We start from the raw sequence: 27,828 nt of genomic DNA, 5'->3' as shown, positions 1-27,828 counted from the left end.
CTGTTTTTTATTACCTACTATTAGAGCCGGCGCACATATGGCGGAGCGCAGCGCAGAGCATTTTTCAGTCAAAATATTATCGACATTGTCCTTATTGAAATAATATCTAAAGTCAATTGTGCATCCGCGCGGACACTCGCGCAGTCGCGCATTCTTTGGTACGCGCGTGCGCGTTTTTTGGCGTGTCCCGCGATTAGAAAACTCCGCGGGCATGCTCTGCGCTGCGCTCGGCTAGGTATATGTGCGCCGGCCCTTAGTCACTGGTAGCGTTTTGATAGCCTAGCGCTAGTGGTTAAGAGTAGGCGTCCGCCTCCTATTCGAAAAGTCGGAGATTCGATCCCGGGCACGCACCTCTAAATTTTTGGGACGAACCATGCGTTTTAAGAAATTATAAATATCGCTGAAAGAAAACATCGTAAGGAAACCTGCATGCTATTTTAACGTTTGACTAGTTTGTGAGTGATTTCCATTACAAGTATAATTTGTTACAGCTATACTCACGTATTTAGTCGATATAGTTTGAACCCATCCGAGGTCCTTTTTCATAGGGACTCAGCTCACTAAGCGTCGCGGTCTCAACCAACCAAACCAAGTCTCAACCGCGACGCGCAGCGAGCTAAGACCCTATGAAAAAGGACCCCGACTAAATACCTGAGTATTAGCCGAAACAATTTATACTTATAAAACCGGCATGCATTGAGAGTTCTCCATAAGAAAAGGTGTGTGAACTCAGGCAATCCACATTGGGCCAGCGACCTATGCCTAATATGGCCTAAACTCTTCTCATTCCGAGAGGAGACCCGCGCTCAGTAGTGGCACGGGTAGTGGGCCGGCGACGGGTTAATGATGATTTATTATCTACCTAATGTTTTTATAATTTAATATGGACTGGTAACTCATCGAATGTAGGTAACGAGTAAGTAGGTGAATGGAATTTGATATGAAATTGGAGGACGCTAAATCATATTTTATCGCATCAGCAAACGCAGTTCCATCGCAAAATGTAAATACCTACTTAATATGCTGTTATAGTACCAGTAGCTACCTATAATGTTAAATATTATTACATTACTTAGGTACTGGCTTAGTTTAGAAACTCGTGACTTCGTCTATAAAATTAGGGTTTTATTTTCACGCACTAACCCTATATTTCTGGTAGGTAAACAAAGTAGCTTAGATTAGGTACTATTTATAGTGTTTAACTGCCTTCAAAGTCCCGTTAGAATCGCTTTAGCCATTGCGAAAAGAAGGGAGACCGGACAGACAGACGGACAAGTTTTGATAAGTGTAATAAGGGCCAACTATTTCTAAATTTATTAAATAGATACTTAAGTGTCCATCTAATTATTATCTATATAGATTACTAAATACTTCAAGGTTATGGGTGGGTTGTGAGTAGGTAGAGATATATTATATCGTAGGTACTGACCTACTATGTCAATGGTTTGGAGATAACTAACAGTTTAATTTGCAAGGTTGAATGCTTTTATACCTACCTAGGTATTTATCTAGATGTTTTTTTTACTTAATCATGATAACTAAACCCATCGCCGCAGGCCCATTACTAGCCACAGGTCTCTTCTCAAAATGAGAAGGGTTTAGTTGGCTGTGGTCTACCACGCTAGCCCAGCGTTGATTAGCAGACTTCACGTCACCTTCGAGAATATTATTACTCTCAGGCATGCAGGTTTCCTCACGACGTTTTAGCAAGTGATATTGAATTGTATAACTCCTAAAAGTTAAAAGGTGCATGCCTGAGCCCCGGGATCGAACTTCAGACCTCCCAAATTGAAGTCAGACGTCTATTAACCACTAGGCTATTACCGCATAGTCACCTCAACCTATGTAGATAGTGCCTGCCTAATTAAATGGATCTTTATGCTGCTTGGTGGAGGAGCGATTTACGGATTCGATTCCAGAGTTTTTTTTTAAAGAATATATTAGCCAAGTTTATCACGATGACTAATATTCCCCTTTTCCCTCCAACTGAGTGTAAAGCTTGTGCTAAGAGTAGGTACGACAATAGTGTACCGGGTGAGGTTTGAACCAGCGACTTTTAGAATTTTAATCCATTCCTTTAACCGTTGAGCTATCGAGGATCTGCTCGCGATGTGTCCACTACCGCACTGGTGAAAAGTACCTAGACGCTTTCTGTACATTAAAAATGTATTTTGAAAATTTTATTCGAAGGAAGCATTATTTTCGACATTTTATATAATTACATAATATTCTGGTACGTAGGTACTTATACTTCCCCTCGCAAAAGCGCGATTTTTCCTTATCAATACCTACTTATGACCCTGGTGATCTTTTTATAGATAGGTACTTTACACTGCAGCTGTTGTCTGTTTTCCTGTGTTTGCTTTTAATGTTACTACACTGAAAACAATAAGTTATTCTTCATGTAGCTGTCGCCCGCGACTTCGTCTGCATTAGGTTTTTAAAAATCCCGGGGAACTCTTTTATTTTCCGGGATAAAAAGTAGTCTATGTTCCTCTCCAGGTGTTCGACTCCTATTTCAAAAGAACACGACAGCATTTTCGATGAAAGCTCACGGTTGGTTTGATTTCTTCAGACATCTTGAACAATTATCGTCATTAACACAAAACAATATAAAACTATAGGTACTACTTCCTCTTGAATTACTGTCTATTAATGAAAACCGAATCCTGAATCCGTTGCGTTATAGTTTAAGATCTAAGCATACAGAGGGTCAGACGAGGGAAAGCGTCTTTAATTTACACTAAAAAGATATAGAAAATGCTCCTTGGCGCAAACGCGTAGTGCGCGAAGTCGGAGGTCCCGGGTTCGATTCCTGGCTGGGGCAATTTGGGAATTCATAATTACTAATTAATTGTTTCTAGCCTGGTCTGATGGAACGCTTCGGCTTTCGGTGATGTTTTCCTTGCTGTTAAAATAAGTAATATTTAGTTAATTGCTTAGAATGCACAGAGGTACAGAATCAAGCTCCAGACCTGCCGAGGTTGCCTCTTTGATTCTATTACAGTGGGCCAAATAAAAACAACGTATGAAACTGTAAATTCACATTTATTTTATCACACTATAAAAACTTATTTTAAAACAATACTTGTAATATATACAAAATTTCTCGATGATCAAACAGATTTATCAAATATTGCATATAGGAATTGTAGAAATAAAATAACTTTTTTATACTTAAGAGTTAATAAATTAGTTTTTTACTATTAGAAATTAATAAATTATGGCGTTTTAAGGGAATCACCCACCGCGACTTTCAAGAGTAAATAGGCATCTTTTGGCAAGTGCTTTCCAACCGGACTTCATCATTGCTCTGTTCACAGACCATTAACATATGGCTCTGTCTCTCAGGCATGATTGTCGTAAGTGCAAGCCTATCTCAATTTAAAAAAAAAGTCGCCGTGGAAGATGCCCCTTAGTTACGATTTGAAACAATTAAACATTTATTGCTTTCGCTACATACAGTGAAAGCTGTGTATTCTATTTTAATTCTACAAGCAAGTGATATGATTTCCTTAACTTTTGAACGACTAACAATGCTGCCAACTGCCCCGTAGGAATTTTTCTCGTTATTATTTGCTATACGACCTCCAAGACATGTTTTTTAATCAAAATCAAATGCATTAATGAGGAACTTTTCAGGGTATGTTTCTTAAAAGCCTCATAGATGGCGCTGTTCGCGTCAAGGAAGGAAGGAAGGAAAGAATGCTACTTTTATCCCCAAAATATTAAATAGTACCCACGAGATTTTTCAAAACCAAATCCAAGCAAACAAAGTCGCGAACCTCGTCTCGTATAGACAGTCTTATTCATAAAAAAGCTGACTGATCTATCAACGCTCAGCTCAAACTACTGGACGGATCGGGCTGTTTTGCATGCAGATATCTATTTTTTAACGTAGAAAAGATTTTGAAAACTCAACCCCTAAAGGCGCAAAATCGGAGTTCGAAGTTTGTAGTCATTTTCCGCAGTGTTCTTTCTAAAAACGCCAAATAAAATCTTTTTCAGCTTTATTGAACAGAAACAGTTAAAAATTATTTTGCTATAATCCGCCAACAGGATAAATCTGTATGGTCAAACATGCAGTTACAAGCTAAGCACCGCTTACCTCCCCAACCAAGCAATAAAGCCAAGTTCCCAAGCAAGCACTGCCACCACCATTCACATGCAACACCACACAAGACTTTTCCACTACTCTCGACGCACGTTTCGCCCCGACACCGGAGCATCCTCAGGAGATTTTGACTTTACAATGCTGTATTGTCATTGTAAAGTCAAAATCTCCTGAGGATGCTCCGGTGTCGGGGCGAAACGTGCGTCGAGAGTAGTGGAAAAGTCTTGTGTGGTGTTGCATGTGAATGGTGGTGGCAGTGCTTGCTTGGGAACTTGGCTTTATTGCTTGGTTGGGGAGGTAAGCGGTGCTTAGCTTGTAACTGCATGTTTGACCATACAGATTTATCCTGTTGGCGGATTATAGCAAAATAATTTTTAACTGTTTCTTGCTAAACATGAACTTCCGCAAAGTAACGCCTGATTCTATCCAATATTTATTGAACAGACTTTGGCACACAAGTCTATTTTAAGAAAACTTTACGATATTTCTTGGAAGGGCTGCAGGGACAGCGTATTCTATGAGTCTTTTAAAGAATGCACCCCAGCCATACCCCAGCACTCATTGGATAAAATAATAATTTAAGTAGATTTTTAAAGTACGAAATAAATCTATTTTTTACTAAGTATTAAATTAACATTCACTTGGATTGAACACTTATTTATTAAAACATTCACAACAAACGACAACAGCCTTACTTTATCTACATGTTTAATAAATATGGCAATACTTTATTATATCATAGAAAATTTTTGTCTATGTGACGATTTTGTACACCCAAGTATATTTGTCTAGATAAATATAGGTATAAAACATTTACTAAAATTACAATTATTTTAAAGGATAATTTATAAAATACATTATTACAAGACTTAATTCTAGTAATATCAATACTTACAATATATAGTTTAAATTGTCTTAGATTGGACAGTGATGCTTTAATGGAACACAAATCTAATTAAAATTGGCCTAAAAGTAGTGCCCTCCCTTTTCACAGCAAACATTGTGAAAGGATGACACTACTTTTAGAGCAGTTATTTTAGTTTCGATATTTGTGTACAACCGAATATCCATTCTTAAGGCCAATTCATACCAATTGCGTACACGTGACATGCGCGTAAACCCCTAACACACCGGGTTACGCATACGTTCACGCTTTACGCAAGCGGTGTGCCATGTTTCACACAGTTCCATACATTACAACGCAATGGTACGCGCTACGTCTACGCATACGCAGCCTGTGTGAGCGAGCTATAAATATGCCCATACCTATAATGGTGCATTTACACTCATAAAAGGACCAACCAATAAAATGATGCATTGGTCGAAGCACGTTTATCTTGAGTATACGCACCATATAATACCAAAAAAGCTGCCGTGAGAACTTGTTTTTTATGAATAAATAGTATTTTGTTACACTACACTAGAGAAGACACCACGAAAGTAAAAATAATGGTTGATTATATCTTGATAGGCTTATTCCATAATAAATGCGTCCACAAAAGTTTTTGATTTGATGAAAAATTACAGGATGAGCCAAAAGTGATCCGCGGAAATTAAAAAAAAAACATCCAAAAACGTTTGGACGTATATTTAGGCAATTGTCTTTATGGTGCTGCATTTAGGCGATTTTCACTTTAACGTTATTATCATAAGGTGAGTTTTACGACGACGGTTATTATCAACCAAAATTACAACCTAAATATCTGGAAGCTTGTGTCCAACTGTCAACCAAATCAATCTACTTTTGTTAATCAGATTGATTTTTTGAGCACGGTTTTTATAGAAGGACATTGGTATTTATATTTTGTAAACATAGATGGCTTAATAAAATTGACTAATAAATTCCAATTTTCGTGACGTGTACAGTAAATACCATTCTAAAATACCTTAACACTAAAAATGTCGACAAACCAACAAATCAAAACGACAAAATCTTTGGTAAAGGAACAGCACCTAACCTTGCTTACTTGCACACAGTGACACCAAAGATCTCCATATAGCCAACCATAGACTGACAAGACAATAATAGTCTTAATTTTAAAAAAAACACTCCATCAGTCTCTATGATTTATATCTTTTCATCCACATTATTTATGGTTGCCTGTGGTTCTGCGCCTAGCATTAACTGAATTTCGTCAACACTCTTCCCCTTAGTTTCGGGTACAACGAAGAATATAAATACGAAACCTATCAGCATGATACCAGCGAATACCCAGAATACTTGACCAGATCCTATAAGAGTGTTTAAAGAGTTGAATGTGCTTGTAACTGTGAAACTTAGGAGCCAGTTAAAGGTACCCGCAGTTGAACCGACAAATGCTTTGATGTCGATTAAACATAATTCACCAGCCATCATCCAAGGGATTGGTCCAAAACCGAGGGAAAACGCAACAATGAATAGCGACAATGACAACAAAGGAAGCCAGGATATAGCTTCAACTATCGAGGATCCTTCACCGTGGGTGTCCTTTAAGAAGAAGAAAACGCCCAAAGCGGTTGAACATAAGCACATGACAAGCGCGGAGAAAAGTAAAAGGATTCGTCTGCCCAATTTATCGACTACCACACTAGAAACAAAAGTAGCAATAACTTGGATTACTCCAATTATAATAGTGGCGATTGCCGCTGGAATAGTTGCGCCTGCGCTATCAAAAATGGCGGATGTATTGAAAATGACCGCGTTAATACCAGATAGTTGCTGGAATAACATCAACGCGTAGCAAATCAAGAGAGCTTTCAATGCAGTTTTCTTTGTAATCGCCGATGCGAACGAAATTGGTTGACTTTTTGCTAAGTCAGCTTTCATTTGGAGATTGCTCAGTTCGCTATCAACATCGTAGTTCCGACCGCGTAATCTTATCAGGGCATCTTTGGCTTCCTCGGGCCTGCCTTTTATGACTAAAAAGTTTGGACTCTCGGGCATAAAGAAGAATACTAAACCGAAAATAATTGGGATCATGGTACACAATATGTTGAATACGAAAATGGATGTGTAGCTTCCGACAGCATAAGCGAACAGTATACCGACAGTTATCATCAATTGGAAGAAACTTCCCAAAGTTCCGCGTATGGAGTCCTGAGCAATTTCACTGTTGTACGCAGGAGCTGTGACGCAAAACGCACCACCCGCTACACCAGTAATAAATCTTCCAGCCATTAACATTGCAACACTAGTCGCGAAGGTAATAAGTAACCAGCCTAAAGTAAAGGGTATGACAAGTAAAAGCATGGTTTTCTTCCTGCCTATGGCGTCCATAACGAGACCTATGGGGAAGCAAATGGCGGCAGCTCCGAGGTTGATGAGAGAGGAAACCCAATCGCCCTGGGTTGGTGTCACGTCGAAGTCGTATTCGTTTGTGGTGTTTTGAGTTATTCTGAAGACGACAGGCGATGACCATCCTAACATGGCACCGGCTGCTAACGCTCCGAGGGTAGCTGAAAACAAGAAAATGATAAAATTATTTCTGCTTTCTATTAGTCAGGATATCTAACGAAAGTTAAAACCGCACCACATTAGATTTTAGGATATCATTAGTAATTGGGTAGGTAGCAGTGGCGAAAGGTCCATGTAACCCGATTCCCATCGGCTTCCCTTTAAGAATTGGCATATTATGTACGCACTTACTACTTAGTGACAAATGTACGGCAAAAGTTCGATTATCATGCAGGCTACCAAAGTAAATGATACTACCGTACTGTGTACGTTTATTTGACGCCTAAAAATTTATAACAGTGTCAGGGAAAATTATCATCAATAGAAAAAAGCTTCGATAACCCGTAAACATACCGGCTTGCTGCTTAGCATTCCATCTCTTTCATTTCCCTAGGAAGCGAGCAAAGTCTGTCTCGCTCTGCGGTGGCCAATATGGAACCACCAATTAAATGTGGCCCCGGAACGAATACGAATTCGCCTCTCTGACAGGTCAGATAAATATGGTTCATAAGCCGATGCAAACCGGCTTATCGTACCTTAAAATTAAATATTTTATTTACACTGCTATTTTAACAGGTACCTGCTACATACTACTTTTCTGTTTTTAAGGGTGATTTAATACAATCGTTTACCTACGTGAAACATACATGCGTGCTTGAATTTAAAGTTTAGTGATTGTTTGATTTTGATAATATAACAAATTGAAGTTAGCGATTTTTAATAACTAATAAGTGTAAGTTAACGGTAATTTAGTTTCAGTTTGTTTAGTGTATGTGTTAAACTAAAGACTAAAATTGTTATAGTTTTCAATTCCATATGGGTTAAGGGTGTATTTAATAAAGCAAGCAAGGATGTATATCACAGCTATATTAAAAGTTTTTTTTTCAAAGCGACCGAGGTTTTCAAAATATCAGTGCTTTTTTTTTTTTTTCTTTAAATCTGGCTTTACTCTGATTAGCCAATGTCAAGTTTGTAGTTATTTTCAAGTTATTGAATCTATACAAGTATGGACTCCGTCTGCGCCGGCGCCCGCCGACATACGCGCGGCGCCCCTTTAGAGCGTTTCTCAGTCAGTTCCACCACCAAAAAACACCAACTAACACAAAAACCATCCACTCTTAACAAAATAAAACACTCCAAACAAGCATAGCACGCGCGCCAGCAAACGCCATCACAGACGAAGTCCCAGTGCTTTTTATATTGTTAATGGTAAAATTGGGTCTTTAATCACCATAGAAACATCAGTGACGGCGGTGCTGATATTCTGTTAGGTTAGAACTTTTTTTGCTCCGGCTTCCCTTTTTCAGATCTGCACCCTTCGCCACTGGTAGGTAGCATTCATTTTTGTATTTTACCATTATGAAATTTTTAAGTACATGTAAGCACAAATTATGACACCCAAAATCCGCACTGTACGAGTCAGACTTGAGCACAGAGGGTTCTGTACTCCGGTATTTTTTCCCACATTTTGCATGATAAATGAAAAATTATTATGCATAAAAACAAATAAAAATCTGTTTTAGAATATACAGGTGAAGCTCTTTCATATGATGCCCCACTTGGTATAGGTATCTTACTTTGAAAATTGAAACACATTTAATTATTTTTTTGTGATGTAACCACAAATTCATGGTTTTCGGATTTTTTCTTTTACTATAAGAACAACCTAGCTACCAAATTTCATGAGTCTAGGTCAACGGGAAGTACCCTATAGGTTTTCTTGACAGACACGACAGATGGACAGACAGACAAACAAAGTGATCCTATCTATCCATTTTTCTTTTTGCGGTGCGGTACCCTAAAAATGAAATTACAAAAGTGTTATTTCTGGTATGATATCACAGACTCCTTGTTTCCGTTATCTATGACAGAATCCTTCATGTGCAACTTGCACTTGACCAGTTTTTTAGACACAATCAAATTACCTGACAAAGCTGCAATGTACTGTGGCAGCTTCCTCCCCGTGTCTTCTCTCGGCTCCACCAGCACAGACTGTGACACTCCCACATCTGCCATCGCTCCGTTATTGCTATCCCCTTGCTGGAAATAAAGAGAAGAATACTATAAATCTCTTATCTCTCTTTTCCTCTGCATCATATTTCTCTTTCATATTCTCACATAATAGAAGAAGTTTTTTTTTTCGGATAATAATGCACTCAATCTACATTTCTCTTTATATTTTAAACTTAATCTTTACTTATTTTATTCTTTTTAAACTTATTTTAAAGAGAAACGAATATTGAGTCGGTGGAGATCAATAAAGGGGTGATGAAGCAAGCAATGAATCTTCTGGCATAAATAAATAAAACAGAAAGTAAAAATGTTATAAATGCTTAATCTAATGACTTGGTCTCTGAGCTAATGCTGGTAAGACTTAGTAAATCCTAGGTTTTGATTTACCAGAGTTTGTGGTTTTGCAGTAACATAATTCATTAGCAGTAACACATTCAAATTCAGCTTGGTGTGTCGCTTAGTAACGATAAATATGAACATAACTTGTAAAAATGTCCCAATGGCCATTCTATGCTAGTTTAAATATCTTTTAACTTTTAGAAGAAACTTTTCTGTATACAAATTCAAGCTTTGATTTTAATTTCATTTAGTGATAAGGCATCCTTTGTTTTCCTTCTGGGTTTTATGTTCTATATTTTGTTGCAGTAAAGCTATAAACTACTACTATTACTACTACTAGCAACCATTGATTTTGTATTGTTATTAAGTAAATACCATAGCTATACATGTATATAATAATTAAATCTTAAAAGCAATTATTATGCTAACAAGGCCAAGGAACAGTCCACCTTGTTTTTATGATCAAGGCATTCAATGATAACAAAATCGTGCCGTATTTTTTATTGACGTCATACTAATTAGAAGATTAATTTTTACCAAATTTTTACGAAGCTAAACTATTTTTAAAATAAATTATAGGAACAAACCTCTTCATTTTGAGTGGGGCCAGGTAACGCGGGAAGCAAAGGTTCTGTTTCTGAACTGTCATGCCGTTGACGACGGTAATATAAAGAAGAGCGCATTATGTTGGATATATTTCACAAAAAAGAGTATTTAAAAACACGACTACACAGTAATTTAGAAGCATAACATTGGCTTTGTTTAAACAATTTGAAATAAGGAGGATAATTATTATTTTGAAACGCAATACAAATGAAATGAAATACGTCACGGCCGATGTCAAACACAAATGTCAAACGTCAATGATTGACAGTGACATTGAAAGTTTCAGAACAGTGTTACCGTCATTGAGTACATACCTACATAAGTACTCAATGGTTACCGTTAACAAAAATGTATAATTTACTGAATTACATTATATTGTTTACTGTATAACATAAACCACGTATTTTAAAATGGAATACTTTTTATTTTAGACTGTATATATTTTGACTACGCCACAATGCAATCTCTCTTAAACTTTTCAAAAACAATTCAACGTACTGTTTGAACTCATCACTAGTGGGTATCATACTGTCGCTCCGCATACAGTTCATATATAATTTTATATATGTATAATTCTACTGTAATCTTATCCTTATCTTGTTATTATCACTTATTGTAATTTGCTCATGGATGTAGGTAGGATGTAGAATTTGATAGTTTAATATTATTTACGCGAGCGATACCTTAAAAAATTGTAGTAGCAAACATTATGAAGTGACCTTTTAAACTCAAAACTATTGCAGGCATTATTTTTTTTTGTTTAACCTGAATCAAACCTATTAGTAGATACGTATTTACTACCACATACTCTAAATACAATGTAGATAGAAGGACAGCTCGACCAATCTTTATCCATATCTTCGTTCATGAATATACCTAATATTCTTTCTAGTATAAAATACTGATTAATTGATTGGCCTATTAATCAGTATATACCTAAGGCTAGAATCTGTACCTACCTACTTGAGTAGCTACCTATCTAAATAAACGTAAGTAGGTATATATTTTTATAAAAGTTTATAGCACAGATAACATCGAAAACATGTCATGTAAACTTGTAAAGCATAAACCCGAAAAACAGACCACACACATGCATTATTATTGAGAATTACCATGAAACGACGAACCGAACTGTAGGTACAATGTTTACTTTGTCATAAGTATGTAGGCATGAAGGATCGGCGAAGCGAGGCATGTAATTAAATATTTCTCTGTACAATTTTATGGTAATGTAGATGGCGCACGTGCCTTGTTTACCATATTTACAAATAGGTGGGTTATGAACTTAAAAAGGAACGCAACGGCACAACGGTATCAGATATTTTGAATTTTTAATATACTGTCTCAAGTCAACCTCGTCACAAAAGTTGAAATCATTAGCAACTGCGGTTCGCGAGCGAAGCAAGTACAAAGAACCGCTAAGAATAAAATCCGCACACTGTTTCAATGATGATGAATTGAATGTTTCATTTTTCGTTCATAAACTTACTTTTTTTTTCAAATTCAGCCCTTCCTAACTGCGCTTTGTTAATTAAGACTATGACAAAATATATACCTACCTACTTAATCAAATACCTTAGCAGTTAAGTAGACCGTATACCTATACGTATCTACTATAATTAAGTATAGTTAGGTAGTTGTCTAACTATTTTGACCGCTATAAATCACTATAATTATGTAAGTATAAAGATATTATATCCATGTAAATTACTATGTTTAACACATCCATGTGTTTTGCGACCTTGACTTTGACTTGTTCAATACTATCCTAGCGCATCAAAATACTTGTTCGAGCTACGAGTTACTCTACCTTTGTGTGTACAATTTTGAACCTTATTCCTTATCAACTAAAAACTAAATTCGCGTTTTGTTAAAGACAAAATGGCCACAAGTAATTTAACGTGATTGCGATAAACCACATATAAACGAAATAGAAAAACTACGCATTTAAATAGTCTGCACAAAATAATGTAAGCAAGAATGTAAACTAGACATGAATATTTATATTTTTTAAATGCAAATGAATAGTTTAGCATTAATCTTAGTTTGGATGACAAATGGAATGTAATGACTGCTGTAATTACAACGGTCATTAAATTCCTTAACTAACTACAACTTATAACAGTAGGTAAAAATTAATATTTAAATTTTTTAAAGTTATTTTAGGTAATACAGAGTATTATATTATACGTCTATGGTAATACAGTAGACTGTGTGCATGCCGTCCGTCGCGTTGTATGCTACGAATAAGGGCATAACTGCTTTAGTGGCTTTTTATGTATTTAGATGATTTGAAATCTCTTCTCAATTTCACATAACTCAAATTCATAAAAGTTTTGAAAAGTTGATTTTATTGCCTCTAATTAGCGTTTGCAAATAAGCCACTTTTACTTGTGGCTTCCGGCTTGTCTTCGTCGAGAAAAGACCGATTTACATGAACAGTGCACTGTCACAAATTGCATGCGAATTGAATTTCATAGATAATGGGCTTTGACTGCACCCGATTATAAACTTAAATACCTACCTACGTAAATATCTAGATTTATCACGTGAAATGTATAATCTAATCTGTTACTTATCTTTTAAATAAAATTCGTAGATATAAATTTTCTTAGATTACTATTAAGTACTTAGCTTACATTCTTTTGAATTTTGGCGATGTGAATTTTTTGAGACAGTTTTTCCTGCACAAGATAATATTCTTAGAGTCTAACTACGCTTAACTAATTCTAGCGTTTTAGGGACTGTTATATTGATAACCTGGTCTATCAATATATAACAGTTTTTAATCTATTTATACAAGTCAATACAAGGCAGATAGGTAGGTACTGATTCAAACTCATACGACAAAGGATTAAAAGTTACAATGTGCTATCTACCTTGAAGTTAATAGCCCATTCTGAAACAACTACGTAAATTCCTAGATGATTTGGTGTCTACCTTAATACCTATTGTGTTTTCATCAGATGAGATCATTCTGACTTAATGAATAATGATGACGGGGAAAACGCCACGCAAATAAATAGGATCTCACATTTTGATGCCAAAGAGATTCGTTTTATTTTTCCTGAAATGTTTACATATGAACCTTTAAAAACTAATTACCTCTACCTTTTATTTCAGATTTTTGCAAACTTCGGGATGTAGAATGGATTTTTGTAATTTTTTATTTTCATCATAAATTAAAGACTAAAAAATTGATATTTTTTTTCTATTTTAGACTGTAGCAATATTAAAGCCGTACTCCATTTTAAAATTCGACCTCGCCATTTCAGCCCCTTTTGCTATTGTTAAAATATTTTATTGAATTCTTCTACTCGCAATAAAGTTTACTTTAAAATAAGATTTACTTGCCAAAAATTCAATGCAATTTCATGGTAAAGTCTACCATTGAGTCGGAATCGGTCCATTTTGCTCTTGGTCTAAACTCTTTTCATGTTAAGAAGAGACCCATGTTCGATATTACCCCGGCATAAGTTAAAATGATGATCATGATTGTGTGATCAAAAAGTTTTCTTCTCTCAAGATACAAAAATGATAAATACCATGCTGTAGCCTCGGAGACTCGAAGGTGGAAGTCGAAACGGTATAGAAGTATCCATAGATCTGGGAATGCTCGCAAACAAATTGGCCGTCAGGAGCCCAGCAGCCAGTGGTGGGCTTATGGGAAACACCCCTATCGCTATACCGGTGTTAAAACGCGATGGAAACATGATTCACACCGGGGCAAAGCCTAAGAAAATGAACGGTTTTCGTACGGATACAAATATTACTTGCACCTGATGTGGTTACGCCCTTGATCAAAAACTTGTTCCAAAAAAGTTTGCAAGAATTTTTTCACAAAAGGATATTTTTAATGTAATAAATTGAAAACTATATTCAAGGAGTTAATAGTTAAGCCAAGGAATACCAAATCAAGGGTAGAAACATTATAGGTAGGTACTTATGAGCAACCGCCGAGTTTCTTGCTGGTTGTCCTCGGTAGGAAGAGCATTCCAAACTAGCGGAAGATTGACTTGTCGATTCTTAACACTTTAAAGATTATTACAATAAAATCTTTCTATTTCTATACCGGTCGCGTGTACTTAACTAAAAACCTTTCTTTCTAAGGGTAAGGGCGGTAGGGTCGTTTACGCCTAAGCAAAACTCTATAGATTTAGGTTTGATTGCAACACACACGATACTTTCGAGAAGATAGATATCAAAACTGATGTGAGAGATTTCGAAATCTTTCAAGAAATGACATATTTTTATCAATATTGCAAGTCGAGATACCCAACCAGTTCAATCTTCTACGATAACATAGATTGTTAGATGTCTAGATACCTAGGTACTTATCTACTTCATTGTTTTTGGCGATTTTGAATTATAGATAAGTCAAAATTGGGATATATCTATGGTAACTTTTAATTACTAGACGATGCTCGCGACTTCGTGTGGATTTAGGTTTTTTTACGTTAAATAGATTCCGATTTATAATTATAGCAAGGGTACTTACGTTAAAATAGGTAGGTACTTCACTTACGTGTTATATTGTCTTTCTCGATACAAATCTAGAAATCGATTTAGTAGATAATAGATACGTACGTACCTAATAGTATAGAGGCTAGGCGGTACAGGTTTTATGTCGATTGCAATCTATTTTATCTGTTTTAATTATGCCGATACAACTTCATTAGAATCTCCACTTGTACGTATCCTATCTACTCACTAACACATTATAGCGAGTTAAACTACTTTGAACATATTTATGTAACGAATAACGAAAATATGCAGTTTATATCCTAAACTTAAAACAAGCCATACCTGTCTACTTGTTTAAGTACACCATAAAGTTTTACGTATAGATCGTAGAACTGTGATTCGAACCGAATTCATTTTACTGTATAACCGTACATTTTCTTTAATCAAAGCATTATTTTTGACCATGTTCATACCGGCGTGATAAAGAATTATTATTTAACTTATAATATTGTTAATTTCTAATTTTCCAATAAATTAAGAAAATTTTCCACTATGAAAAGCCTCATTTCCCTACTCGCTCACTACGACCGAACATCATACAGCTTTCATAGACAGGTAGGTACGACTTTCATACCCCGTTTTACCCTCTTAGGGATGGTACTTTCATAAGTAAATATTCCCCTGTTCACCCTTAAAAGGGTGATTTTGACAAAAATCCCCCCTGGCACATGAGTAGATATTACCTCTGGTAATGGATGGATACCTACAGGTAAATTGTCCAAATAATCTGTTACATTTTGATATTGTTGTAAGGTACAATTCATGTTTTTTACCGTCTCAAGAATACTTAGGAGTACTTTTTGCGCTATTAAGACCATCTTAAATATTAAATTGCCCACTCAATGTGACAATGACAAGATAAATACGTTTGCAAACACTCATAATGCTAATCTTGAGCATCAGATTAAGATTAAAGTTAGATTTTGTTATGTAATAAAAGACTATTTTATTGCATCATACTAAGTGCATATTTCAAGAATTTGAATAGGTGAATAAATATCGGAAATTAATACATAAAAAATTAGTAGATAGGTAGGTACCTACATAACGACAAACCTACCTGTCAAATACTAAAAAGTTAAAAAACGTCGAAAACCTAGTAACTACTGAAAAAAATATTAGCGAAACAGAGAATAACGACTGCTTTGCTATACTGAATTTTTCACAAAAAAAATAATATAGTTCATGTCACGCTCTGATACATTAAAAATCAAAATCTATTCAGGCATGTAAAAGTTACGATGGAAAAAAACTCACATACGTACATAATAGATACCGTCGTACTCTACGAATAAGGGCGTAACTGCTGTTGTGCCTTTCTTTTTTGCTGATTTGAAATCTTCTCTCAATTTGACATCATTTAAATTCATAAAAGTTTGGAAAAATTGATTTTAACGACCGACATAACGATGCGACATGTAATTTTACCGTAACTACCCAGCTGTAATCAGTTTTTGAAGTGAAAAATTATTTTGTAGAGCTGACGTACCGTTACGAAATTTTTTCACGAGTGCCACTCCATGCAATTCCCATAATAACATGTCACAGAATTGTGGGGATAGAATCGTGCGGTGATAATAATTTGCAGTGGGTCTTACCCCCCTAAAACCAGTTTTATTTTCAGCGCAAGCGAGCTGATAAAAAATAAAGCCATAATTATCATTATCGTAACATTCAATAAAGTAAAGTGATACAAAACGAAATAAACATCAACATGTTTTCATTCCATATCAGCGATGATAAACTTAAATTGCATTTAGGTACCTACATACCTACTTACTTACTAACTAGTTATAGTTATATAGATTGTCTGCGACTTCGCCCCTGTAGATTTATATTTTTGAAAATCCCATCGGGGCTCTTTGATTTTCCAGGATGAAAAAACTTACGTCACTTAGGTATTTAATTAAGTAGTTAGGTACCTACCTATATCCATGCAAAAACCTAGATCCGTGTCTCCGTTGCAGCGTGATTGAAGGACAAATCAATAAACAAAAACACTTTCGAATGTATTCTATAATATTTGTATTGTTTCTTGTGCCTTTTATTATTATACCTATCACACACAACAAGAGGTACATCCGAACAATGAACGAACAATCAATGTGTCCGAGAAAATACGATTTTAATTGTACTTTGTGATATAAACCTGTTGTCACAAGAAAATTCTTTCACGATTTAATTGTGTGGTTTGTTTTGCACGACAGAAGACGGGGTTTCTACAATTTTCATCTATTTTCAACTGGATATGTACTCGTACCTACTTAACTACATTATCAGTAAGCAAGTCGCCTGCTTGCGACTATACGTTCGGAAAAGTGTCATTTCTAACTAGCAAATTCTAAACCTAATAAACTTTTAAAAAAGTAAACATGATATTCAAGAAGATTTTCTGAAAAAAAAAAAACTAAAATTAAATCCTCGGTCACTCTCGCGTTGTGGCATTTCTAAAAATCCTTTCTTAGTGGAAAATCCGTTTTAGTTATTTCACACGAACAAAGCTGGATCAGTCAAGTTAGTGAGGTAGTACCAAAAATAAAAACAAAAATATAAGGTAAATAATACCTACATTAATCATCACGCAAACATAAAAAAAAATGTTATAGGACAAAAAAATCGCATGTTGAAATCTCATCACCAATTTTGATTTACTCGATGAAATTGCTTGACCTTTTTCGGTGCGAAATTATGCGGCACTGGATTCCACGAAGTTGTTAGTGTTTACGTGATGTCGATGATGTTTATCGATGTTTTTTAATTAGAATTAAAGACTTTCTTATTGTCAGTCGATTTTTTTTTTTGTATAAAAAAATTGATTGTTCTGAAAATATGTAAGTAAGTATAAGTTACAAATAACAATGTTGTCAAAATAAATATCTGGTGAAACAGGCCCCATACATACCTACTTGTTAGGTTTTCTTTGTATCAACTTCGGGTAAACTCTGCTGAGTAAAGTACATAATATTCATTGTTGACCTACTTAACTCTGACTTATCTGACAATTTAAATGTATATTTTTTAAAATTCCACTAGGATCTATATTAATTAACCATTGTGTTACGATATAATTTTTGTTTTGTCATTTTTAAAGTGTATATACCTAAAAACTCAATCAAAATCATCGGTGTACGATAAAAAAAAAACATGTTTTTCGTGACCTTTACAAAACCAATAAAAACACATTTTTATTTGATATATCTTACTGATATAAAAACAAACTTATGTACGACTTATCAACTACTGATATTATTATCATTGATTGATATGATTTTTACAGATTAAATGATTTAAGGTAGATTATTTATTTAGTAATAATTTGTCATGAATTGAGCTGGAGCTCAGGTGGTATATTAGATTTAAGTACCTTTATTATTGCGTGTATATTTTAAGGTCAGCCCCAGTAATTGATGGTTAATGACAATAAGTTTTTTTTTTGAAAATCGTTCGCTATTTAGAGGCCCTAGAAACCTAAAATTAGTTTTTAAGACTTACCTATTGCATGATAATATAATCTATGCTTAGTGGCATTAGCATTACCTTACTTTGCATACCTACCTACTAATATTATAAATGGGAAAGTGTGTCTGTCTGTCTGTCAGTCTGTTACCTTTTACCTGTAAGATTTTGAATAAGATTGTATGCATCGCAAAGGCGGATAGGTAGCCTATTTCCATCTCTAAAAATTAAAGTTCCCACGGGATTTCTAGAAAAAAATGATCCACACGGACAAAAAAAACTATTAGTCTATTACTTTCTTTTCGCGGTTATAGCTGTTATACTCAAGTGCAAAAAAATAATAAGAAGAAATCTCTAAAATAGTAAAATTTTCCACCATTAGCGAAACAGGAAAGTATAGTGCGATCATTATTATTGTGATTAATAGCAAATTGCAATTTATGTAAGGACAATTACAAAGATAAAAATAATAATAATTGCATTGCGTATTGCGTGGGCCATATTTTATGCAAAACAATGTTCTTTATAATTTACTTTAGCATATCAGAGCATATCGTTATTTTTAACTAATTTTTATTAAAAAAATTTCACGCATGTTTTAAATTTTTAATACGACTACCTAATATAATTTTTCTCTTCAATTCTTCAACAAGCATCAACAGTATGCTAGTTGCTGACTGTAAATATATAGGGTAGGATTGGAGGAATTTACGAATTGGAGGAGATTTCAGTCCGACCCTTAAACTGTCGTGCAAAAATTAATTAAATGAGGATCCTGAGTCACCACGGATAAAAAAGTTAAAAATGCCTTAAAAATATATCACTTAATATCAAAATAATTTGAAGGTTAAAATTTAAAAAAAAAAAGATTAATAAGAACAAAATTTTCGAACTTATGCTAAGGTTTAAAGCTTTTTTTAACAGATAATTTTACTTTTTACAGGATGTTTCTCATAATGTAATCCTGTACCTATTTAATATTTTCGATAAAGTAGGATCAATTCACCATAACCTTCCTAGTTACCGATCAAATTTTTAGTTTCCCAATTCTCATACAAGGGTTTCAAAAATAAAATATAAAACTCCGATAACTCACCAATAATTATTCGATGTTCGATTTCGAATTTAAAATTCCGATCAAACAGCACAGATATTTAAAAAATTACTTTCTAAAACTAAACCCGCGTTCAATAAAATTACTTTCTAAAACGAATTCATTTTAGAAAAACTGCGTTCAATAATTTATCGCATGAAATATTGTAGCGACAAATTCACCACAGATAATAATTTTTCAATTTTCTTTTTTTCACGCTCGCGTAAAGGCAACGGCCTATTTTTCTCGACAATGCATCCACACTGGCCACTAGTGCGGGACTCGGTTCTTCGGCATCGATAGCGAGACATAAAGCTGTATACAGGAAAAATACAAAAAGGTTGACAAACGCATGCGTCAGTTAGTTATGTCTAGTCTAGGCATTTTTTGTAGCAGGCTGTACTTACTTAATAAATAGTTCGTTACACAAGTTCTAGTATAATCTAACTGAGAGTCCGCGAGTAATATAAAAACATCTATAAATTCCATTATGAATTCGTTTATAAATAGTTCGGCTCACGATAAAACTTTAATTTTTTTTTTAATCTTCTCGTAAAATCATAAAATTTGTTTTTATTGTGAAGTGACGTCGATCCGACGAATATAAGACTTATTTCAAGATTTTGTACCAAATCTATTCATTAAAATTCTTTTATTTATTTATTTATTTATTGACAACCAAAACAGATTACAATAATGATTTTAACCTAATTCTTAAATTGCTACATTTTGACCTTATTGTAATCCTATATGGTCGCACAACATGACCATGGTTTTTAAGGCACGCTTAGTTATTACTTAATATTAATAAATTAAATTTAATATAAACACTTAATAAGTACACTTATACTACAATAAATAATAACCTAAGAATTCGACGAAATAACAATGTTATTCTATTATTTTACTTAATTATTTAACTACTTTTCTAGCAAAGTTATTATTTGTTATTTATATTTCTATATATCTTTATATTGTGTTAATTGCGTCACTGCACCTAATTAATTTAACCAACGTAATAATTAGTAATCATCTAAGCGAATTACTTATTTGAAAAAAATTGGACAAAAAGTGGGCATTTAATGTTAATTGTATTAATACAAAAAGACTTACTTGATTACCTTCGCTTGCTGTCAGCAAAAAGAGCTTGATAATAATAAAGATATCGTATATAAAGTGCAATAAGGGAAAAGATATATCATCTAAATAAGAACTACATTCCACGCAATCGAACTCGTGGGTATAGTATTTTTATTAGCTATATCTAACAATCTAGTGTGAATACAGCTTATAATATTAACCTGTGCGGATCATATTATTGTGTCACTGGTTTCTCGCGAAGTTTTTGCGTCCTCACCTTAATGATGTACTGTGCGTGTTATGAAAGCGCAAAACATCCGAGTGATGCATTCCCAATATTTTCAAGAATAAATTATCATCATTATTCTGTGGATAGTAATAAAGAAATATATCAATCAACTTGTCCAGTTTAACGAAAATGCAATTAAATAGTTGTCTTTTTTCAAATTTTCTTAGGTCTGGTCTTTCAAAGCCTCTAACATTATGTTTTTTTTAGAAAAATGCCTATGAAAATAATTAAATCATAAAATTAGAAATTGAAAAACTTGCACTCATGGTATAAAACATCCGGTTAGTACCCATGTATTTAATGTTTATAATTTGCAATGGCCTAATTTGATAAAATTATTCGTGTATTCGTATTTTAATTAGACAGATAAGATCACATGAGGTAAACGATTTCCGCTTCACATTTTTGCACAGCACTATCTAATCCGTACCTGCCTATCTAATTTGCAAAGGTTAAAAGATCAAACAATAAAAGATTAAAATATTGATGATATTATTTATCCAAAAATAAATCTTGTTAATATATCATAACAAATAACAATCTAACTACTTTCACATTTATTTATTTTCTAATGTAATCAGAGTGCAAAGAATTCATATACTTACATAATTAATAAAATAATCGACACAATTTAAAATATATAATATTTATTGTTATTTAAGTAGGTATCTTGTAGGTATTTAAAATACCTTTTTACAAAGGAAAAGTTACAAGTACATACCCAATTACGTTATTATCTATAACAGGTTATTGTTAATAAAAATACTTATGTATCCATCGTGGTTAGATAATAAGGTTTATTAATATTGAGCTCTTATTGGTTTATAAATATTTATGCATTAGTTATATATCTGTTATCTTTAAACACGTCAGTAAAGATAGGATTAAGCATATTATTCGACGTTTTCACGAAATTATCTCTAACTGAGGGGTTTATACTTTATTTGTATTATCTTCATGTTTATTCTACTAAAACTATGTCATGGGCTAAGAAAATTAAGAGTGAGGATAGCAAAATTTATAAATCAGAGAGTTAGTAGGTATCAGAAATAAACCTCATAACATAAGACTAAAGTAAAATATTATTTTTCATACAGCTTTATAACTTTAATATTAAACTTAAATTTAAACTTATATTATGTAATCGTATAAATTATTGATTTATCATAAGTGGTATACTTAATTATTTCGTAATATTACCTTATACTAGGTACATAATAATTAGGTACCTACTAGATGACACCAACGACTGGGCAATTTTTGGATTTGAATTTCCGGGATAAAAAACCAGGATACATGTTATCTCTGCACCAAATAGATCATGTTCACGACTTTATCGGCAAAAATTTAGGTTTTTAAAAATCTCCCGGGAATTCTAATTTTCCGGGACAAAAAGTACTTTGCTTATGTCCTCTCGCGGGATGCAAGTAATTTCTGTCTACCAACAAATAGGACAGACAAACAGGGAAACAAACAGACAGACGCACTTTCGCATTTATGATGTAAAACAAGTATGGATATTGTACACATAATATTATGGAGAGATAAATATTTCATTTAATATATGGTTCATCTAAATTATTGTAATTTTGTTCTTTGCAAAGTGGACCTTCCGGAAAATGTACACAAAAGTAAACGGCTTTAAACATAATATAAAGCTTTTGGCGCAATGACTAAGCATATCAATTTTAATAATTACTAAACAGTTGACTTTAAACCTGCGTCTTCGATTATATCGATATCGATTAATTTCACACAAACAATTAAGAACAGCCCTAAAATGAACAATTACATATTTTTCGTGCCAAATTTATTCCTTATCGGATAGAGAGCTTCACATTTTTTTTTAAATATCTCTGTTGTGATGAAGTCCCTGCAAGATACCTATGTCCAGCCGTGAACATCTATGAGTTGCTAATGATGCATATCTTAGTAAGTATCTACCTACCTGAAAGTAAAGGATGTTTTTCCTTTTAAGTCATTACGAAGTCACGTGCTAACTTACTAAGGATAAACCCAGGTATAAACCACTGTGTGATCGCATGAACTTTTCATGTATCTATACGTCTAACTAAACCTACCTACCTAAAAAAATTGTTATAAGGAAAAAGCAAACCGATATAGTAAAATATTCAAATTTTCACAAATTATAAGGAAAAGTCAAACGGATATGCCTACCTATAGAATTGCAAATTGATTGTAAAGTAGTAACGATACTTAGATAGTGAAGGGGACAGATCCAACAGTTTATTAAGAACCTGCTTGCTGATTCTAATTTATTAAAAAAATTCACAGATTATGAAGAAATTCAAATTCAAATTCAAATTCAAAATATTTTTATTCAATTAGACTTTTACAAGTCCTTTTGAATTTTTGAAGAGCCGATATACTTAACTGGAACTTGATTGAAACATGCAGAAGTATTTGGGCACTGACCTGTACTAATTAGAATAATATAAAAGTACGCTGGACTAGCGATTGCCGACCTAGCTTGATTTTAGCAACTTTAGCGCTGATCTTTGCAGTTTGAGCATCGGGCGAACGTACTTCGAAGAGCCGATTATAAAAATTCTTTCACTGATAGATGCTATAATATTATAGTGCCATGATATACATATATCAATTGGCTATAAAATACCTATAACACGCGAACGAAGTCGCGAGAAAAGGCTAGTAAGTAACAAAATTAGGAAAATCACAAACCTTATCATCTAAATCCTTGTAATACTTCAACGACACAGTCACAATATTGTTATCCTCCTTCATTTTGAAAAAATCAAAAAAATCACACTTGAAGTCAGTGAATATGATGGCACAGTTTCCAAAAAAAAATTAGAGTTCACTTTCTAAAAAAGTTCGAAAGCTAGACACAAGTCACAACTAAAAACGTCACTGTTACTCAAAGTAGGTAGCTCAATAAATTATCATATTTATTCTACACTTTGAAAAAACTTAGATACTTTTCGGCACAGATTTTTAGATAAATTGAAACACACCAGCACAGATAAAGGATGGGCTTTTGGAATTTTATTTTTATTTAATAGACAATGACAAGGACCCATGAGTCCTTATACTCGGACGTCGTCAAAATAGCAAGTTCGATCCAAGTTAGCTGTTTATATGTGACGATATATTTTGATAGTTTTCCGCGTATTATTTTCCTAGCGTACTAAATCTTATTACAGTTTCGACATGTGAATGCGGCCATAAAAAACCCCCGTGTAGAAGCTACCTAACGTAACCGTAAACATTGTAACACCTAAATAAATATTGTGACGTAATTAAAATAATTCGTTTAGAATAATCTGTTATTTACGAAATAAAACCAGTTTATTAGTTATAATAATAATTGGCAATGCTATAAAATAAACTTAAATCTAAATTAAAACTTCAAAAAAAAAATTAAAAACTAAAATAAGTTAAATTAAATCTAAAACCTCATTGAAATTCGTATAACTTTCTACCTTTGTAAGTTCGAATGATTTCCACGCACACTTTTATGATAACAAAATAAGGAGTAATAAAATTAGTTTCAAATGTGTTTATTTTAAAGAAGCTTCTAATATGAAAATGAAGTTACTTAATGTGATCTAGTATACCTAATAATAAATAATTATAAGAAACAATATTATGTGGTTCGACACTCGACAAGCCTAGGACTTCGTCCGTGATACAAAATAAGCACACAAGTTAGACCTTGATTACGATGTCACCCCAAATCGCTTAGCCAGTAGCTTGTTGACTAGCTATGGCTGAAGCCTTCCACCAGACCAGACCAAAGCCAATTTAGAAATTATAAAAAACCCAAATTGCTGCTGCCAGGAGCCGAACCCCAAAGACCCATAGTGTCACAGCGTCACTGTTATGCGAAACAAATAAGATAATAAATCTTTTATAGAGATAAGTACTTCCCTATCCACTTTTTTTTTTTTTTAATTACAACTTTCTGGTACAAATAAAAAAAATAAAAATAACAATATTCTCAGTAAACTTACTGCCTACTTACATGCCAAATTTCATGATTCTAGGATTTCCGTAAGGAAAGTACCCTATAGGTTTTCTTGACAGACACGACAGACGGACAGACAGACAGACAGACGGACAGATAGACAGACAGATAACAAAGTAAAGCGTTTCACCTAGGTAGGTACAATAGACAGTCTATTTAATATTCTAGGCACAGGTCATTATGGTAAAAAGTTGTCAATTTGAATAGCAGTTCTATTACCTACATTCCAGTTTGCCTGTTGCTAAAATGTTAAAGGAAAATATCATAGAAAACGTGTTAAACGCCAACATTCATCAATTTGAAAGGATATATAAATCCATACTAATTATATTATAAATACGAAAGTGTTTGTCTGTCTGCTAGCTTTTCACGGTCCATCCGATAAAGCTAAAATTTGGTATATATAATTTACATAGGCTACTTTTTATCTCGGAAAATTATAGAGTTCCTCTAGGATTAAAAAAATCTAAATGCTCGTAGACGGAGTCGCGGGCATCATCTACCTATTAAGTGCACAGCTTGCATGATGCATCCCGTAAAACAGCTATTTTCTATCCCGAAAAATCGAACAGTTCCATTTATCCTAGAGGCTAGGGTAGTCTCAACAGAAAAAGACGAAATAAAAATAGAAAAAGTTTTTTTTTCAAACAAACTTTTATACTTAAGTGTTTTTCGAAATATTCTTCCTAGCAAGCCAGCAAGAAACCAGCAAGAAACTCGGCGGTTGCTCTTTTCAAGCCATTTGTAAATAAGTTGTTGCACACATAAGTTAATATCAATTACGCATTAAACAAATAAGGACAATTTATTCTTATCGCGCTATACCTACATTCCAGTTTTCCGAAATCAAGATTGTGATAATAGGAAACGGGAAAGTTGCGTAGTGACGTCATGCCTACGACTGGCTACGTGATACATGGAACGTAGTTATATCAAAACTTTACTCTTTATTCCACGGGAATAAAGTTCAAAATTGCGTTTCGTTAGCATCCCACGTGGCTGAAAGCAAATAGCACGAGCTTTTTGTAATAATGTGAACCTTAAGTGCTTGAATTAAAGTTTAAAATAGGTTGTAAGATCCTATTCAGACCTCTACGTGGTTTTAAGTTTTAACGTTGTAACCATTTGTCAGCTAGTAGTGCATCTACGTGATGGGTTTTCTAAAATATTTCCTAGTATGAAAAGCTATTTTTATAGATGATTTTATAGTAATAAAAGTCATATTTTACCTACCTATTTCATTAAAAAAAATTGACTTACCCCCCTCGAATGATTGATTCCTCGTTAGGCAATATTTGAAAACCTAAGTACTGTTTAAGATGACATAATGAGCGCCAAAGTTTTAGCTAACATGGCTACAGAACCTTACCTGTTGTAAGGCATGTGTGTTCTGAATTTTGAGTTACTGTAAGGTTTTTTTTATTATTACGACCCCTAAACCCCCTAAAAAGGTGCCTTAATTAATAAAATTATTTACTTAGTTGTTTTGACACAATTGCAATATCGACAAAATGAAATTAAGCGTAACCTAATGGATTAAGTTCAAACGTGGATCAAAATAAACGTATTTATTATCTAACCATGTTGTGACTGGCCAACTAGACGGACCTACCAGTTATGTAAACAATATTAGATAGTTCACCAACAACCTGTCAATAACATCCAATATGCATTAGAACTACATTAGGCCTGATTAATGTTAGGTATAGTGCGTTTCATCGAATAGTACTATGGCGTTATGTTGGCTCCCCTGTCTGTTGGGTGGTCATTGGCACCATATTGGCATGAGAAGACGCAGATTTTGTTTATTTTCATTTGATTCATTCAGGAAAATCAAATGAAAATAAACAAAATCTGCGTATTCTTATGCAAATATGGTGCCGATGACTTGGACAGACAGGGGAGCCAACATAACGCCATAGGTACTATTCGATGAAACGCACTATAGGTATTTCAGTGACAAATATTATTGCGTATGGTTAACCAAAGAAAAATCGGACCGGCACAGGGTTCCGTACCTACCATCCTACAAGAAATAACACTTTATTTTTTTAAATTTTCATAGCGGCCATTTTGAAATTTCCAATATTTTCCATTGCGTTGACAATAACTTTATTAAAATCAATCATTGTCTTGGTAATATATTAATGGTTTTTTTCTTTTTGAATAAAATTTTACTTTGGAATCGTCGAATCCAATCTATCATTGCAACTAGTTCAACCTTTCCTACCTTTCCGATTCAACTTTTCGAGAACTATAATAAATGTTAGAATATATTGTATCAATAGACAATGCCTACTCTGTGGAACAGTCACTATGTCTACACATTTTTAATCTATGGTCCTTCTTCCTTCCCAACATGGACGCCTTCACGCACGGATTTTGTGTCTATAATAAAACTGATTAAAAAGCCTCTTTCACAAAAATAGTACTTTCATTAAAATCCTAATAGGTTATGCGGCCCAGCCACGTAATCTATTTTGATTTTGCATTGATTACTATTTATTGTGAAATATTACAACTTGAAAAAACGCGTGGCGGCCATTGCGGCGCGGTCGGCGAGGTACGGAATTATCTCTGCAAATACTGCCTGTTCAAGGTAGGAAGTCAATTATTACAATCAAGTTGGTTGGAGCAAGCTGTAAGATGGAAAACACAACTATTATACCAGTGGCTCAAGGCACGGTATGTAAACTGGAGGGTCCAAAAAATTGGAACATTTGGAAATTTCAAACATCAGTTTTACTGAGAGGGCAAGGTTTGTTTGACATCGTAGAGGGTAAGAGCGTCAAGCCCGATGATCCAACACAAAAAACTTCATGGGAAAGCAAGGATGCAAAGGCTCAATCATTGTTAGTTACAAGGATGACTG

At 34.0% G+C, this 27,828-nt stretch overlaps 1 protein-coding gene and 1 long non-coding RNA gene across 7 annotated transcripts in view; one reads left to right on the top strand and one right to left on the bottom strand.

Annotated features, from left to right (window-relative positions):
* Window positions 1-4,755: 4,755 nt before the first annotated feature.
* LOC123868155 (facilitated trehalose transporter Tret1) overlaps window positions 4,756-27,828 on the bottom strand; it is a 49,594-nt gene continuing 26,521 nt past the window's right edge. For 2 of the 6 annotated variants that reach the window (XM_045910548.1, XM_045910546.1), the window contains exons 2-3: window positions 9,473-9,587; window positions 4,756-7,549 (exon numbers count right to left, since the gene is read on the bottom strand). In XM_045910548.1, the coding sequence (XP_045766504.1) occupies window positions 6,183-7,549; window positions 9,473-9,587 (1,482 nt within the window). In that variant the 3' untranslated portion in view covers window positions 4,756-6,182. Of the gene's footprint in view, window positions 7,550-9,472; window positions 9,588-10,486; window positions 10,730-19,581; window positions 19,868-23,650; window positions 23,743-27,828 lie in introns of those variants that run through there. The other 4 variants (XM_045910551.1, XM_045910547.1, XM_045910550.1 and 1 more) reach the window with 4 other exon arrangements.
* Window positions 8,701-26,670, top strand: LOC123868167. The gene is made up of 3 exons (XR_006796606.1): window positions 8,701-8,874; window positions 9,984-9,985; window positions 26,660-26,670. It is a non-coding gene; the product is annotated as an uncharacterized LOC123868167 (long non-coding RNA).

Source organism: Maniola jurtina, chromosome 9 (genome assembly GCF_905333055.1).
Source record: "Maniola jurtina chromosome 9, ilManJurt1.1, whole genome shotgun sequence".
Classification (NCBI taxonomy): domain Eukaryota; kingdom Metazoa; phylum Arthropoda; class Insecta; order Lepidoptera; family Nymphalidae; genus Maniola; species Maniola jurtina.
The sequence above is the reverse complement of the archived record's forward strand: the minus strand, read 5'-3'. Positions and strand labels throughout refer to the sequence as shown.